General features: G+C 49.2%; 1 protein-coding gene across 7 annotated transcripts in view; it reads right to left on the bottom strand.

The window, feature by feature from the left end:
- Nucleotides 1-15,164, bottom strand: part of CLEC16A (C-type lectin domain containing 16A) — a 190,503-nt gene that overhangs the window by 51,176 nt on the left and 124,163 nt on the right. For all 7 annotated transcript variants that reach the window (XM_058680868.1, XM_058680867.1, XM_004586757.3 and 4 more), the window contains exon 19: nucleotides 557-708. In XM_058680868.1, coding sequence (XP_058536851.1) covers nucleotides 557-708 — 152 coding nt within the window. The remainder of the gene's footprint in view (nucleotides 1-556; nucleotides 709-15,164) is intronic.

Below are 15,164 nucleotides of genomic sequence, written 5' to 3'. Positions count from 1 at the left end.
GGGCTGACTGGACACAATTCCAAAAACCAACACGTGGAACCACATTTACCTATGCACTTGGCAGAGGTGGAGATCTGGAAGCATCAGACTGACAACAGAGGTTATCGCCTGTCGGGGAGAGGAGGACTGAAGGGTTTGGTCAAGGGGACTTGGCCCTCAACTGTGCATCATGCCAGGTTTGGGTCTTTACAGAACCAAGTTCTATACATATTCCCTTTACTACTAGGTTCTATTTAAAGGGGAGAGAGCATCGTGGTAAAGTGGACTAGGCTGCTACCTGCAACACTGGAATCCCATATGAGCACTGCTTTGAGTACTGGTTCTTCCAACCCAGCTCCCTGCTGATGTGCCTGGAATAGTGAAAGATGATTCAAATGCTTGGGCCCCTGCATGTGAGGATAAAGTTCTAGAGGCAGCAGATGAAGGTATCTCCCTCTCTCTGTAACTTTGCCTTTTAAATAAACAAATGATCCTTTAAAAAAATGAAGAACTTAATTGTAAAAATGACAGCTTGCTGTGTGTGGGATGGAGATTCTGAAGCCTGTGGCCATCTTACCTGTAGCAGACCTGCAAACTTGACCACTCCCCAGCCCAGCCTGGACACATCGGGCTCCACCAAGCTCATCTGGTAGATATCAACAGCCAGGAAGCGCTGGACCATGCCACCATCCTTGGTGATGACTGTGCATGCAATCAAGTCGCTGTTGTCTGTGGGGAGAGAGAGGAGAGCACAGCCAGGCTTAGTCCCGCCACCCCGTCTGCAGGTTATCTTCAAGTCACCTCTACCTTCTGTTGGACCTCACAGATCTGGGGTGGAAGGCTATACCTTGCTTCACACAGACCTGTGGTTGAGGCCATCCTTGGTGAGGAGGTCTCAGATTTCTGACCTAAACAGTGGGTGATAAGGCCTACTCCCTTCAAGTGCTTTCACTACAGATGTGCTAACACCAACCAATGATTCCATTAACACGCTGGAGCTTCCTCACGGATTAGGGGCAGCTGATGGTTGCAGTGGCACGCGCCTCAGTGAAACACACACAGGAAAACAACAGTCCCCAGTTCTGTGTCAGAAACACAAGATCCTCAGCTTGGTGTCTTGCAATGTATAGGCAACCCTTGCACTACATGGTGCAGGACCCTAGGTAAGGCACTTGGGTCCTGAGAAACACGGCCTTCCTATCTGTAAAACGGGAAGCTTGTCCTTTAGCTGGAGGTGCTTGCTGCATGAAATGAGAACAGACAAGAAAGGCAATTTAGCATGGCTTCTTGTGCACAGGAGGTCCTGGCACAGGCAAAGCCCTTCTCAGAGCTGACAGTTACCTCCCAAGGCCATGTCTATGTCACGTTTCTCCTTGATAGCTCCAAAACCACAGGACTGTGACATATACATGCACAGGCTACCTAGAGTTCTCTCCAAGGGAACCCTCTGTTATGTATGTTTAAGACAACATGGTTGAATCAGGAAACAACCAAAATGTCCCCAAATAGGGGAATATTTTACATATACTTTTTTTCCCCATTAGGTGGAAAATTATATACCCATTTCAAAGTTATGTTTAACCAGATGGTGAACAGTGGTTAGCTGTGGGGAGGGAAGTGAGAATTGGGGGTGGGAGTGTGTGAGGGGGAGTATGAATGGGAGAACTTTCATTTTTGTTCCATGTGCCACCAGTATTGCTTCAGGTGATTTTAAAATGATAAAGCATTCAAGATATTCTTTTGGAACACATATAAAACCCATATAAAATCATATTTACAAATAACCGTGGTAATAGTGGAAAATATTACAATTGTAGACATTATTACTTTGTGCTGACATATTAAAATCCCCACAAAGAAGTATCAGTTGTAGTGTGATTAGAACGGGGGCGGGGTGGGGTGAGGAGTCCTGCAACAGCTTTACTGCAATGCACTGCACACACGGCCACACTCACCCATTCCCTGAGCTTGCTCGGTGTGATTACCTTTCCGCTGCCAAATGTGTCAGTCACCCCCTAAGTTAGCCTGTGAGCATTTTGACCTAAGATTGGCCTTAAATTCACCCGGGGTGGGAAGGCAAAATAAGGTTCTGATCCCAAACATGCCAGATAACGAACCAAACCTCAGGTATTCTCCAAGGATCCCTGCCCCGCCCCCGACATTTTCACTTTTTCCCTGTATCTACACATGAGCCATAAGCTTCCACCCCCCTTCAGGGACCCTTCAAACACACAGTTCAGCTCTGTCCTGATGGTGCCACCTGTCTGGGATGCTTGCTTAGCGTGGGGGGTGTTTCCAGTCCATCCACTCAGTTTTTGCGGGCCTCAGGTTTGTGTCTGCATACCCGGGCCGGCCAGATGCCTCCACAGCGAGTAGTACAGCCAAATATGGCCCCATTCGAACCATCTGACTAGCTATGGCAAGAATCTTCTTGCCTTTCCCAGCAATCTGATCACTTTTTTTCTTTTTTTTTTTGGGTGGGGGGAGGACATTTCTTTTTGGAAATTAAAAATATATCTACTAATTTTCATTTCATTTAAAAGCGAGAGAGACAGACAGACAGATCTTACACCTGCAACAACCAGGGTTGGGCCAGAAGGAAGCTTAGAGTTCAGAATTCAATGTGGGTTTCTCCAACGGGTGGCAAGAACTCAAGCATTTGGGTTATCACTTGCTGCTTCCTGGGGTATGAATTAGCAGGAAGCTGGCCAAGAAGCAGAGGAGCCAGGGCTTAAACCAGGTATTCCAATAGGTATATGGGCACCCCAAATGCTGATTTAATCATTATATCAACTGCCTGCCAAAGATTACAAAACATTGCTTCTATCCTAAATTTTAACTTCCATACTGGGCATCTAGTCTTACACATCATTAATCATGGAAGTGATCAGACCCATTCTTATAAACCCATTCTTATATTTCTGTGTGTTTGATTTTCTTTACTCAATACATTAAGACATTTTCTTTTTTAAAAACAGGGAAGAAAAATGATAGGTGCTTTCTCTTGCAGACAGAATCTCGGTGTGTTGTGACCCTGGGGTGAGTCCACAGGCAAGCCAGTTCCCTTGTGAAGCCCAACTGCCTGTGGGCTTTGGGGGAAGAGAGCCCTGCCTGCTGCCTCCACCACAAAGCTCAGCAAAGGAAGGCCAAACCCCAAAGCGGAACCGCTCTGAGCAGGGCCATTGCAACATCAAAGCCCTGGGCAAGCGCAGAGAGGATTTCACCAGAAGCCTGAAAGGCAGTGAGACAGGAAGGCTCCCAGCAAGGGCGCCTCTCGCTTCTCACAGTTGTGGGGGCAGTTCAGGAGAAACAAAGTGCGCAAGAAGGTGTCCTTGGGCGAGATCAAGGAAGCGCTGGTTTGAGGTGAACTCGCCTGTGGGCCCCTGGGGTATCACTTTAGGGAACTCTTGTCACCAGCTTCCCTGCCCTTGCTGCTTACCCGTTGGCTGTGGGCATTCCTGTTCAAGGCTCTGGGGGACAGGGCTGTCTGCCTGTGGACTGCTACAGTGTCTAGAGTGGAGGAGGAGCCCAGGAGGGTGGCCTGCAGCCTTTGGGTGCCAGGGCACTACTGGGTGCTGTGAAGTTAGGCGCAGGTGCGGGTGTAGGGGGTGGGGCTCAGCGAGGCAGCCCTGTCAGGACGTGCAGCAGCCCTGGCCGCCTCCTGCCTAACTCTCCTGAGAGGCCACTGCAGGGGAGTGGTGACAGGCGGTTCTGTCTGTGGTTCTCCATGTAATATGCCCTCCAGATTTTATTGTTCACCTGCATCTGCTGGTCCCCTCCCCAACCCGCTTCAGGAACTATTCTGTTAATAAAACTGCAGAAAATGGATTATAAAGTGACGTGGGATCTAGGAGGCAGAAGATGAACAGTGCAGTGAATGTGGAGGATTCAAGGACTAGGGCCTGGGGACAGCCAGTAAGCACAACCACAAGTGCTCAGCCTCGTGAGAAATAGGCAACTATCAACACAAGATACCCTCTCACACCCATCGGGTTGGCGAAAATGTCAGCAGGTGTTGGCACGAGGAGGAGAACAAATCAGCCCAGCTATTCTGAAGGGCAAATTAGCATTATTTATTAAAACTGAAAGTTTTACATACTATGACTTGGTGATAGGTATATTCCCTTAGACACAGGCATGGCCCAAGAGACATTAACAGCATGCTGTGGGTCTGTAAGAGGAAACTTAAACAGAACCTGTTTGATTACTTGGTGTCAATCTGTACGCCAACGGCGTGGAGTGAACCAGCAGGTATGACAATGGGGTCAAGTCTCCGGAAGACAGCGCTGAGTGGAAAATGCCAAGTTGTACGGGACTTTTGTTTATGTGCAGAGTTTGCCTCTGCCAAAGGGAACACGTATTTGCATACTTCCCAGTGCTCCTGAGGCTGCATTTTCCCCGTCTTTTCTTTCGCAGATGGTAGCATGCCACACACGTTGCCTGTGGTGTGCTTTTGCTATTGATTGTGTATCCTTGGCGACAGACTGGCACAAATATCCCCTTCGTGCTTTCTCTTCCATGACAGGGAAGATGGCCATGAAGAAAGAGAAAGGACCATTTGATGAAATAACAGTTTGAAGCCTGTTCCTTTTGATAAGAAGGGAAGGCCAAGAGCTAGAGAATTCCTAACACCAACTAGTGTCTGTTGCAGACTTGTTCCCTGGCACAACAGAACGGGCCTCTGGGGCCTGCCAATGGATTTGCTTATGGTCTGGGCTTTTGAAGATGACTACGGCAGTAAGCCCCACCCTCCGTGCTCTTCTTAAACCCCCTTCGAGTGGTGGCCTCCATGTCTTATCAGGAAAATGAGGGGGCCTCTGTGATTGGCTGCACCAAGAGCACCATGCAAGGGATGTTGTATGATTTCTGATGGTAGGTCCTAAAAATGTTTTTGGAACCTACTCACCATGTTGTGAGGAAGCCCAAGCAATCATAAAGACACTTCAGGGGGGACCCAAGTTTCTACGTCCACAGCCAGCCCTCTCATGGATCCCCAACTCCTTAGGTAGAGAAGGAGAGATGCATTTCCTCTGAAGGAAGGAGAAATTTCCACTGAATACTGGGCAAGTGAAACATTTGTGAGCAAAAAAACATTGTTGTTGGAAGCCACTAGGTTAGAAGGTGATTTGTTACTTAGCTGTGCCGGTGCTTCAGCCATACCAAGGAACCAAACACTTCATCTCAGAGGCACCTCTACATTCTCAGAAGGCTCTCGGGATTAAGCAGAATGAAGAGAAACTAAGGCAGACATCTCCCAACAGTATGCAGAAGACGGGACACAGCAGGAAGAAAGAAAAAGGCATCGAAGAGCCACCTTGCTCAGAACATGGCTTGCTAAGAGGCCAGTCTTAAACCTCAGCTTTCAGGGGGCCGTGTGGTATGCTCACATCCCAGCTCAGAGCACCTGCTTCAAGTTCCCTGCTACTCCAGGCTTCCAATCCAGCTCCTTGTCAATGTGACTGTGATGTAGCAGAAGATGGCCCAGGTAACTGAATTCCTGCCAATCATTTGGAAGACCCAGAGAGAGTTCGTCTTGGCTTCCAGCTTCAGCCTGTCCCAGCCCTGGCTGTTACAGCCATTTGGGGCAATGAACCAGCAGATGAAAGGTTTTTTTTCTCTCTTACTTTTTCAAATAAAATTAATTTAAAAAATTCCAGCTCTGCTACTGAATGACTTTGGGCAGGCCACCTCCTTCTCTGAGTCTCAGGTTCTTCACTGATGAAATAAGATATGCTCCAGGGTGGAACTGTCAAGCAGGTCTGTGCCCAGTGCCCACCATGGGGGCGAGCTGTGGTAGTCACTGTCAGAAGTGACTTGAGCATCTCCTCAGCACAAAGCAAGTACTTGGAGGGTCCCTGACTGTAAGGACCCCAATTTCTGTAAAACCATGTGCCTAAGGCACGCTCACAGCTTCTGAGTGTCAGCTCTTGGCGAAGAAAGTCCCTTCAGAGGAGGAGGATGAAGCACAGTGTAGACATTTCTCCCCAAAGGCTGTTGGGTCAGGGAGCAGGCAAGACATGATACCAGAGGGTTCCCCCTGAGCCCTCACTCCATAGCTTCCCCCACCCCCATGTCTACCACTCTTAAATTCTCCATTCACTTCTTGGGCCTCCCTGTCCAGAGTGAGGGCACCACGGAGAGGCAGGGTCCTGCCCTGTTTCTGGCTGGGGAACAGGGGGAGACAATCAGGTACCTCCCAACTGGCCGTCCCTTGCAGTCCATGGCTCCTCTGACAGGCTGCAGCTCATTACTGAGTAATAACTGGGGTTGACTGACTTGCGCTGTATTTAAATGATCACTTCATAATAAAATATGGATGGCAATACCATAATTTAAATCTTGGCATTGGTGGCTCTAGGCTGGTGGCTCCAACTGCATTTAGAGTTGAAGAAATCTCTTGCCAGCTCAATTCCTGTGCTTTGAAAGCTGACACTCTGGGTCTCAGGCCACTGCCAGAGTTGGTTTAGCAAAAGAATAAGTACCACTAAGGCTTCTGGTGAGGCAGGCACAGGCTGAGGGAAAGGACACAAAAGTCAACTGGAGATTCCAGCCCGGCCCACAGCAAGACCTCACAGCTGATAGGTCAGAAAGGCACATGACCAAGATCAGGGTCAAGGGAGTCCCAAGGCCTGTGCCCTTAGTTGACTCAGATTCCATGTGAAGTGAACTAAGACAATAAGTATCCCTGACTGTCACTGGCCTTGGTCGTGCCGGGCCCTGGCTCTCTGAGGGCCTAAAGCGGGGAGCCTCGCCCCAGATGGCGTTGCCACTGACATCTGCTCTGACATTACCAACATGTACCAAGTGCTTCTGTAGTTCGAGTTCCTCTTTGACATGATCCCGGGATCCTCTCAGTGGTCACGCTGGCTGACTGCAGGAGACACAGAGCGCTGGAGGTCTAGCAGCTTTCCCATGGATATACTCTGACGTTGGACATAGGATCTTCACACCCTCCTTAGCAAGGTATGATAACTGGTATGCAGTCCCTGGAATGGTCTCCCTTGGAGCAGGGGCACCACTCTGGGCTGTGTGCACTGGGTGGCCAGCTGGCAGCGGTACCACCAAATGATAGGCACACATGGGGGTTTGGTGTCATCTGTATGCTCCCAGGCTGCCCTGGCGAAGTCCCTTTCACTGGGCACTTGATGGCTCTTTTCAGCAGCAGCCCTGGCCCCTTACCAGCTTACTTGGCATTTGGAAGATGGACACTGAGCATCAACTGCCCTAGGCCTCTTTTCAGACACAGAAACATAGTGGTGAGAAAGCCAGGCCACAGTCCTGCTCTTGTGGGGCTGTCAGAGCAGTGGGCTGGGGAACCTTTGTGGACCCTGAACGCTCTAGGGTTCTATCTGTGCAGATGTGGCCCTGAATAATCCTTTGATAGCGACAGGAGTGACAACTCGCCAGTGAGGGCAGAGGCCCGAAGAAGCCAGGAAATGGCGGCTGATGAGTCATGGGACTCCTTCTAGTCATGGGTTTGCTACAGGTCACCAATGGATTCAAAAATTCACCTCAAAATGAAATCACTAGCACTGGTGGGCATAAAAAAGAGACTTCTGTTAGGTTTTCTTGGGAGCTACCACAGGGATTTCAGAAAGAAAGCAGCCATCAGCACTGGGCCCTGGGTGAGTCCCGCAGAACCTTGAAGAACTAACACTCAGAATTCATACTCCTGAGCCTCAACTGATCCCGGGGTGGGGGGTCTTCCGTGGCCTATGCCACTCTGAGACCAAAAGGACAAAGATCGGAATGTTCCCACCAAGGGTGTGAACCAGCACACTCAATTAGCTTGGCTGCTTCTCTGACAGTCGAATCAATCCTGTGAAGAAAATTAAGTAACCATTTCTCCATCAACCAGCAACAGTTTATGGGTTATTGGCTGCAAGCAACAATCAATTACTTTGTCTTCTTGAAGCTCCCTAAAGCATTCCTTCCCAGCACAGCAAGGGGGCAGCTGTGCAGTGAGGAATTTCCTGGATGGAGTGGCTCTTGGCACATTTCTACTGCCAGGCTTATGAGCTGCTCCTTCCCCTTTCCCCCTCCCCCCCAAAAAAAATAAAGGGAAAAGAAACAGTGTTGCTGTTCCTGGGATTTGCAAAGGAGAACAGCAACAAGCTGTAGAGATAGGAGGACATTTGTCAAAATCCAGAAACCAAGTGAGACAGTGATAAATTGCTTCTTTCCCTAAGATTTCCACCACGATGGCTGGTGGCCGGGACAATGATTTGGGTTTCCGCACTGACTCCCTGGTCTTGGGCCTCCTCTCCTTGTGCCCCACCTGCCCACACAGCCAACAGCAACTGGCTCAGGCACCAAGAGGGAACTGCATGCTATCCTAACACATCCAATCCTGTCTCCCCACCCACTGACACGGCTCCAGCAGCACAGGGACAGTCCCGAGCCTCGTCTGTGATCGACTGATGAACGTGAGTTCTAGCTCAAACACTTTCTGCTCTTCACTTTGTAAACATTTTATTAAAATCCAGTATACTAAGAGATGCACAAAAGGTGCATAGATCACACTCACAACCAATTACCCACATAAAGAACAAAGCACTGGATCAGCACCGTGGTGTAGCAAGCTAAACCTGCACCTGCGACGCCAGCTGGCTTGAGTCCTGGCTGCTTCTCTTTTGACCCAGCTCCCTGCTGATGCACCTGGGAAAGCAGTGGAGGCCAGCCCAAACGCTTGGGGCTCTGAATCCCTGTGGGAAACCTGGAGGAAGCGCCAGATTCCTGGCTTCAGACCATTTGGAGAGTTAATCAGCAGGCAGAAGAGTTCAGATATCTTTGTGTGTCTTTTCCCATCTTTCTGCAACTCTGCCTTTTAAACAAATTTTAAAAAACTTTTTTTTTAAGATTTATTTATTTTTATTGGAAAGTCAGATATATAGAGAGGAGGAGAGACAGAGAGGACGATCTTCCTTCCAATGATTCACTCCCCAAGTGACTGCAATGGCTGGTGCTGCGCTGATCCGAAGCCAGGAGCCTAGAACCTCCTCCAGGTCTCCCACGCGGGTGCAGGGTCCCAAGTCCTTGGGTCGTACTTGACTGCTTTCCCAGGCTACAAGCAGGGAGCTGGATGGGCAGTGGAGCTGCTGGGATTAGAACCGGCGCCCATATGGGATCCCGGTGCGTTCAGGGCGAGGACTTTAGCCGCTAGGCCACACCACCAGGCCCCTGTCATACCTATTTTCCATTAATTTCTTGAAGCCCTCTTATACATGATTTCAATCATTTTTTGCACCAAACAAAAGTTCCATTTTCCTATAAACATTTATACTAAGTGTATTTTTATTGTATTACGTTATTTAACTTATGTATGTATGTATGTATGTATGTATGTATGTATTTATATTTGAAAGAAGTGCAGAGAGAGAGTTCCTACTAGTTTACTCCCAAGTGTTTCCAACAATCAGGCTTGGACCAGGCTTAAAGCAGGAGTTCAGAACTCCATGTGGGTCTCCCACAAGGGTGACAGGGACCCAGCTTGACCACTGCTTCCCAAGGTTTGTATTAATAGGAGGCTGGATTGGAAAAGGGGTGGAGACCTGAAAGCAGGAGCTTCCTCCAGGTCTCCAAAGTGGGTGTAGAGGCCCATGGAGTTGGGCCATCCTCTGCTGCTTTCCCAGGCTCATCAGCAGGGAGCTGGATTGGAAGTGGAGCAACAGGGACCTGGGTCACAGTGATGGCCACGTGGGAGGCAGGCTTTGCAGGCAACAGCTTAACCCTATGCCACAATGTTGACCTCGGAAACAGTGTCTTAACTGTATCAACTGCCTACTCCCTCTAGAAACTTTTTCCAACTACTCCTGTGAGCTAAAAGATGCCAAAATAAAATGTTGGGGATAGATGGGGTTGGGGGATGGACTTCCTGGAGTTTCAAAGTCCAGGTAAATTACAACAGAGTGGCAAATCCAAACCACCTGCACTACAATGACTCTTCACTTCTTATCCTCTGTGACTTGTGTGCGGTCTTGACAGGGTTCTCCTTATGTGAGTATCCATTTGGTTCTCAAGTTTGGACAGAAGAGAGACTTGAGCAGGAAGTATTTGCATGCAAGAGGATACCTGAAGTACTCTTGCTGGCATTGCTTAACCCTGTGGAATCTTAATGTCTTCAAGGAACGCAAGGGCCACCAAGGACACTCAGGTGTTTGCAGACAGTTGAGGTAAGTCAGCCATTTGGTCATTTAGCAATTACCTGGGTGGGTACAATGTGATGGAAGGCTGTCAACTAGCCCAGGAGCAGGAACTATGTGGAAAGAAGGGGCACTGGTGCCATTTTCAGATCCAGAGTCCCCAGGGTGTGGGAAGGCTGGCTCCCCTTGCTGCAGGTGCCCACCGGCTGGGGGAGGTGCTGTGCGTGGGCTCAGCTCAACCTGCTTCCACAGGTGGAGCTTCCTACAGCTGTGAGGCTTTCCTCTCTGTCAGCCTGAAACACATGCACCACATCTAGTAAAGTAATGGAAGTGGTTTCAGCAAAGCAGCCAGGACAACCGATCCCATCTCTGTCTCTCCCCTTGGAAGCTTCACACAGGCTCTAGCCCCAGTGGCGCAGAGTGGGAATTTCCTTCTGCTTCTTCTCACATACCGAGAATGCGCATGGGACAGCTCCCTCTGCCTGAGTGTACACAAGGGTGGACACCTTGTGGAAACTTTCCCCATTGGGCCCTTTCCTGGTGCTGTACCAAGCTTACAAACTGACAGCTCTGTGAAAAGGACATTACCAGAAACAGAATCCACATGAGCAGCAATTCCAAGTAGAACATGGCATGGCCCTTATCAAGTGACACATGGCTGCCACCAGATGCACAGATCTGATCTTAAAATGCAATGGTGACCACACTTACCTCTGCACCGGCTCCCTGAATGCCACATTTGCATAGTGCATTGCATAATTTCCTCTCTGAAAATGGCCCTGGTTAGCATGGGTAAATAAAGTTACCTAACTCTGTAAGGCGGCCAAATGGAATCCTTGAGATTTCCAAGAAAAGATTTGAATGCCTCAGCTCTTCACTGCGCAAGACAGACTGACACACTGTCCATTTTTGGTACAACTCCCTTTTCCTAATACTGGGGGGGTACAACTCCCTTTTCCTAATACTGGGCAGCCTGTGACTGGTAAGCAAGGACCTCCTGGGCATCAGGGGGCTGGCAAGGTCTCTGTGTGTTCTGGAACCTTCCAAAGGTGTGGTCAGGGTCTCTCTGCTTGGCAGCTGCCTGGAGGCTAAGTGCCAGCTACCAGGCTACAGCGAGGAAGGAGGCAGACACATCCCCACTCTGGTGACCGTATGAGGCTCTGTCTCCTTCTCTGAGAACTGCAGTCAGCATTGCAGTGATGTTAGCATCAACAAACGAGGTGCAGAAAGGGCTTGCGACCCTTTCTCTTTCACACACACACATGCCCCGCGTGGTTGTGAGTGCACCTCTCTTTTCTTTCTCTGGCTGGGAGTTTCTTGGTGCTAGGGCCACATCCTCTCTTTCCCTGGGAGGCACTTGATCAGACAAGTTCTCAAGGGAGTAGAGCTGAGGCTTCTAGCTCCTTCCCCTTGCAGGGTTGCTGTGATGGCTCCCTGAACTTAACTTTGCAAGGACAGTGAGGTGAGAAGGAGAAATGGCATGTGCCTAAAGTGCAGCTGGGCCGATTTCGAGGCTAGAGGCCAACCTGGGTGGGCCTCTCCAGCGGGCGGGACCACAGCACATGCCTCCCTTCTTATGGGAAGGAACAGTCACATGTCCTGCCAGGGGACACATTTATGGCCGTTTGGCAGAAATTAGTTCGCATGGTGAATGCTTACCGGCACTGCAGTCTGATTTTTAATTAGCTTGTGGGAATTCGGTATCCTTCAAACACTAACAGTAAAATATGGGAGACCTCTGGTGGAGACAAGCTGTGCCTCTGGGCTCAACAGAAGCAGTATCCTTCGCAAACCAAATTCCCTGCCTCGGGCTTTTAATCTCTTGTGTTCAGACTGATTACCATTCAACTTTTGGCAGCAGAGCAATACTTTAATGCATGTGATTTAAAGTGATATGGTTAATATGAAACTAAATCTTATCAGGCTTACTCTGCATGATACTACACACCCCATCAAACGGCCTTCCTTAAACTAGTAAACTGTTTCAAAAATTATAAAAATTGAGAAGCTCAACTAATTTTCCCATTTTTTTCTTTTAAAAATGAACCTGCATGTAACTATTCTATTAAAGTCATGAAGAACAAAATAAGAAAGGGAACTCTATCTATGCCAGAAGCCTTTACGGAGTATGTGCTAGAGTGGTGATTCCATGTGAGCCAGCCACAGGAGGTGCCCAGGCCTACTCTGGGCAAAGTACTTGTTAAACACATAAAAGGCCCAGTCCCTGCTCCCAGGGAGGTCACAGACCAGTGAGGGGCAAAGAGAATGACTGAGACACACAACAGTGTGATGGTTGCCTTCGGCTGAGGTCCTGGCAATGAACGTCCACTCGCAGGGAGGGGAAGGGAAAAGGTAAGCAAAGATGTGAGATTACGGAAGGACAAGAGTAAGCAATACCAGGTGGCAAGAAATCTTGAACTCTGCGTTGCCGAGCGCTCCACACTAAAACGATGCTGGCCCTGAAACAACATAGACTCCTCGAGCTCCATGCACACAGGCAGGCGCATGGCCCTCGGAATCCGTGGATTCAGATTTGTTATGCAAAAGGGAAGGAAAGCACTCATCAGGTGGCCCTTGTACATGAGTGGGAGTTAGAGCAGGGCCACAGGGATGCCTGGTCGGAGCATGGAGCCTGCTGACCTCCAGGTGCAACTTGAGCTGAATGAGATTCCCCATCTCGATTGATTCTGTTTCCTGCCTAGCCTGGCCGCTTCCACACTGTGAGCCACCTGGGGAAACTTAAGATAATGGCTTTAAGCTTCAGGTGGTGAGGGACGGACAGGGCCCAGGACGCACTGCCTGCTTGTTCTCGCCCTTGCTTCACCAGTCCTGATACACGGGAGGAAGGGAGCTCCAGGACCTGAGGCTGCAGGTGAGGGGCCAGGACTGGGAAGTCCTCCTGCACAAGCTGTGCTCTTCTCCTTTCCTGAGAGCATCCCCACCTGCTGCCCAATGTTCTCCATCTGTGTAACTGGTATGGGTGTTACCACAAATGTGGTTATTAAAATTCAATTAATTAAGGAACGTTCAAGATGATTTTCCATGGCTGCGCTGTCTACAGGTGGCTGAATGCTTGAAATGTGGCTAGTGAGGCAGAGGAACAAATGGCTGCTATGGCTCATGGCCACCCCGGCTGGACAGCGAAGAGATCAGAAAGGAAGCAGAGACCCTGAACACAGTGTGCACTTCACACTCTCATGATTGTCACTCTCTCCTTGAGATGACCCAGTTCCAGAAAACGTTGGGGATAGGGAAGCCATGGGGCCCAGGGCCTTGGAGGAACGGAGGCTGGGCCATATGCACCCTGCGCTCACAGCTCACTCCGCCTAGGCACTTCCGCCCCTGGAGTCACTTTGGCCAACAGGCCCCCTGCACAGCTCACAGAAGGCACATTCCCACCCAGCTCTCTCCCCTTGATACAGAGTAAGTGGGAAAGAGAAAGGATCCTGGCACCCTTCAACAGCAAGGTTGATGCTCACTGCACCACTAGTCTCACTGTTTGGGGCTTCCGAGGACTGAGCTGTCTCAGGGAGGTTAACCATGAGTATCTCACTCCATCTTGGCCTCTGCTGAGGCTGGGTTCATCACAGGACCAGGAAAAGTTTATTGAACAAATGAGTTGAAAAGTTTCCCTCGCACATCCAGTAGTTGGATGGGAACATGCAGATGTCTCTTACTGGTGAGGCCTTGGCAAGTGTACGGACACATGCTCTGGAGTTCTGGCAGATCCCAATCCAATCACACAGGGTCATGTATTCTCTGCTCTTACTGCCATAGCCATGGCTGGGACTCAGATCTCCTGACTGCAGAACCCAGGGAAAATAGAGCAGAGACATGACACGAAGAGCACCACAGCACACGTCCCCTAATGGCCCTTCTGCATGGCGCAGGGTGTAGCATCTGACTCCTGTCTCTCTCTCTCTTGATCTCATACTCATTGCTTTGAGTGTAGGCACTGAGCAACCATTCTGTGAGCCCCTGGGCTACAGAGTGCTATAAGAGGACGCCACTCATCCTCAAACCTGTGGCTCCAGACTCACCAGGATCTCTGAAACCACCGAGGGTGGCCGCATACAAGTTAGTCTGATCCAACTGGCATGAAGGCAATTTGAGTCTTAAAGTGCTCTAAGGTACACAGCATAGTTTACATACTTACCCCATCCCATGGTGAGGAGCGGACTTACCCAAGAACACACCCCAGCCAACAATGAACCCAGTGGAGTTTGATCCTGTGACTGGAGCTCCTGCTAAAGTAATGTAAGGAACTGACACCCATGGAGGATTCAAAACAAGAATTAAACACAAAATCCTCTTCCTTCTCTTGCCCTGGGATGTACCTGGGGCAAGGTGTCTCCAGTCATTCATAAAACATATCCCACGGAGCCAGAAAGCTGCTGGGCGTCTGTTTCAGCAGAACTCACAGATCACGCGTGGGTAAACATGGTGTGGCTGCTGTAATGCCATCTGGGCCTGATGGATCGCTTACGGCATCCGCGCGAGTTAATGAGAATAGCCCTCAACTCAGTCCTGTGTCAGAGCTCTTTGCCATTAATGATTTAGGTAAGGAAGGATGTAAAATAATAGGGCAGGGAAATAAATTAATTGAGCTAAGCCTTTTAAAAATATTTCTGATACATCAAATTCTAATGAAAGATTAACACACACAATGGAAATATTAAAAGGCACTTACAGAGAACCCCAGAACACAGGCAGAGAAAGAAAACTGTCAAGGGTGAGGCAGTTGATTAAATCTTCCAGGGAAAGGAACTGGTAATTGATGGGAGGCATTTACTCACAGCTGTGAATTTAAATCAGGAAAATAGTCCCCAGTTACTCAACCTTTTCTGGAGGCTATATCAAAGAAACTCTTCCAGATGGGCTTGCCCTTGAACCTGCAAGTCAAGTCCACTTTCAGGATTTCATGCTGGGGTCATTTCCACCCTTGAGGATGGCTATGCAGATTCAGCTGCAGAGAAGTTAAACCTCACGGCAGATTCTCAGGACAGGATGTGTAACCCTCAGTTTTTAAAAAATGGTATTAAC

Source organism: Ochotona princeps, chromosome 24 (assembly GCF_030435755.1).
Source record: "Ochotona princeps isolate mOchPri1 chromosome 24, mOchPri1.hap1, whole genome shotgun sequence".
Taxonomy (NCBI): Eukaryota; Metazoa; Chordata; class Mammalia; order Lagomorpha; family Ochotonidae; genus Ochotona; species Ochotona princeps.
Note: the sequence above shows the minus strand (reverse complement) of the source record. Positions and strands in the feature narration are given on the sequence as shown.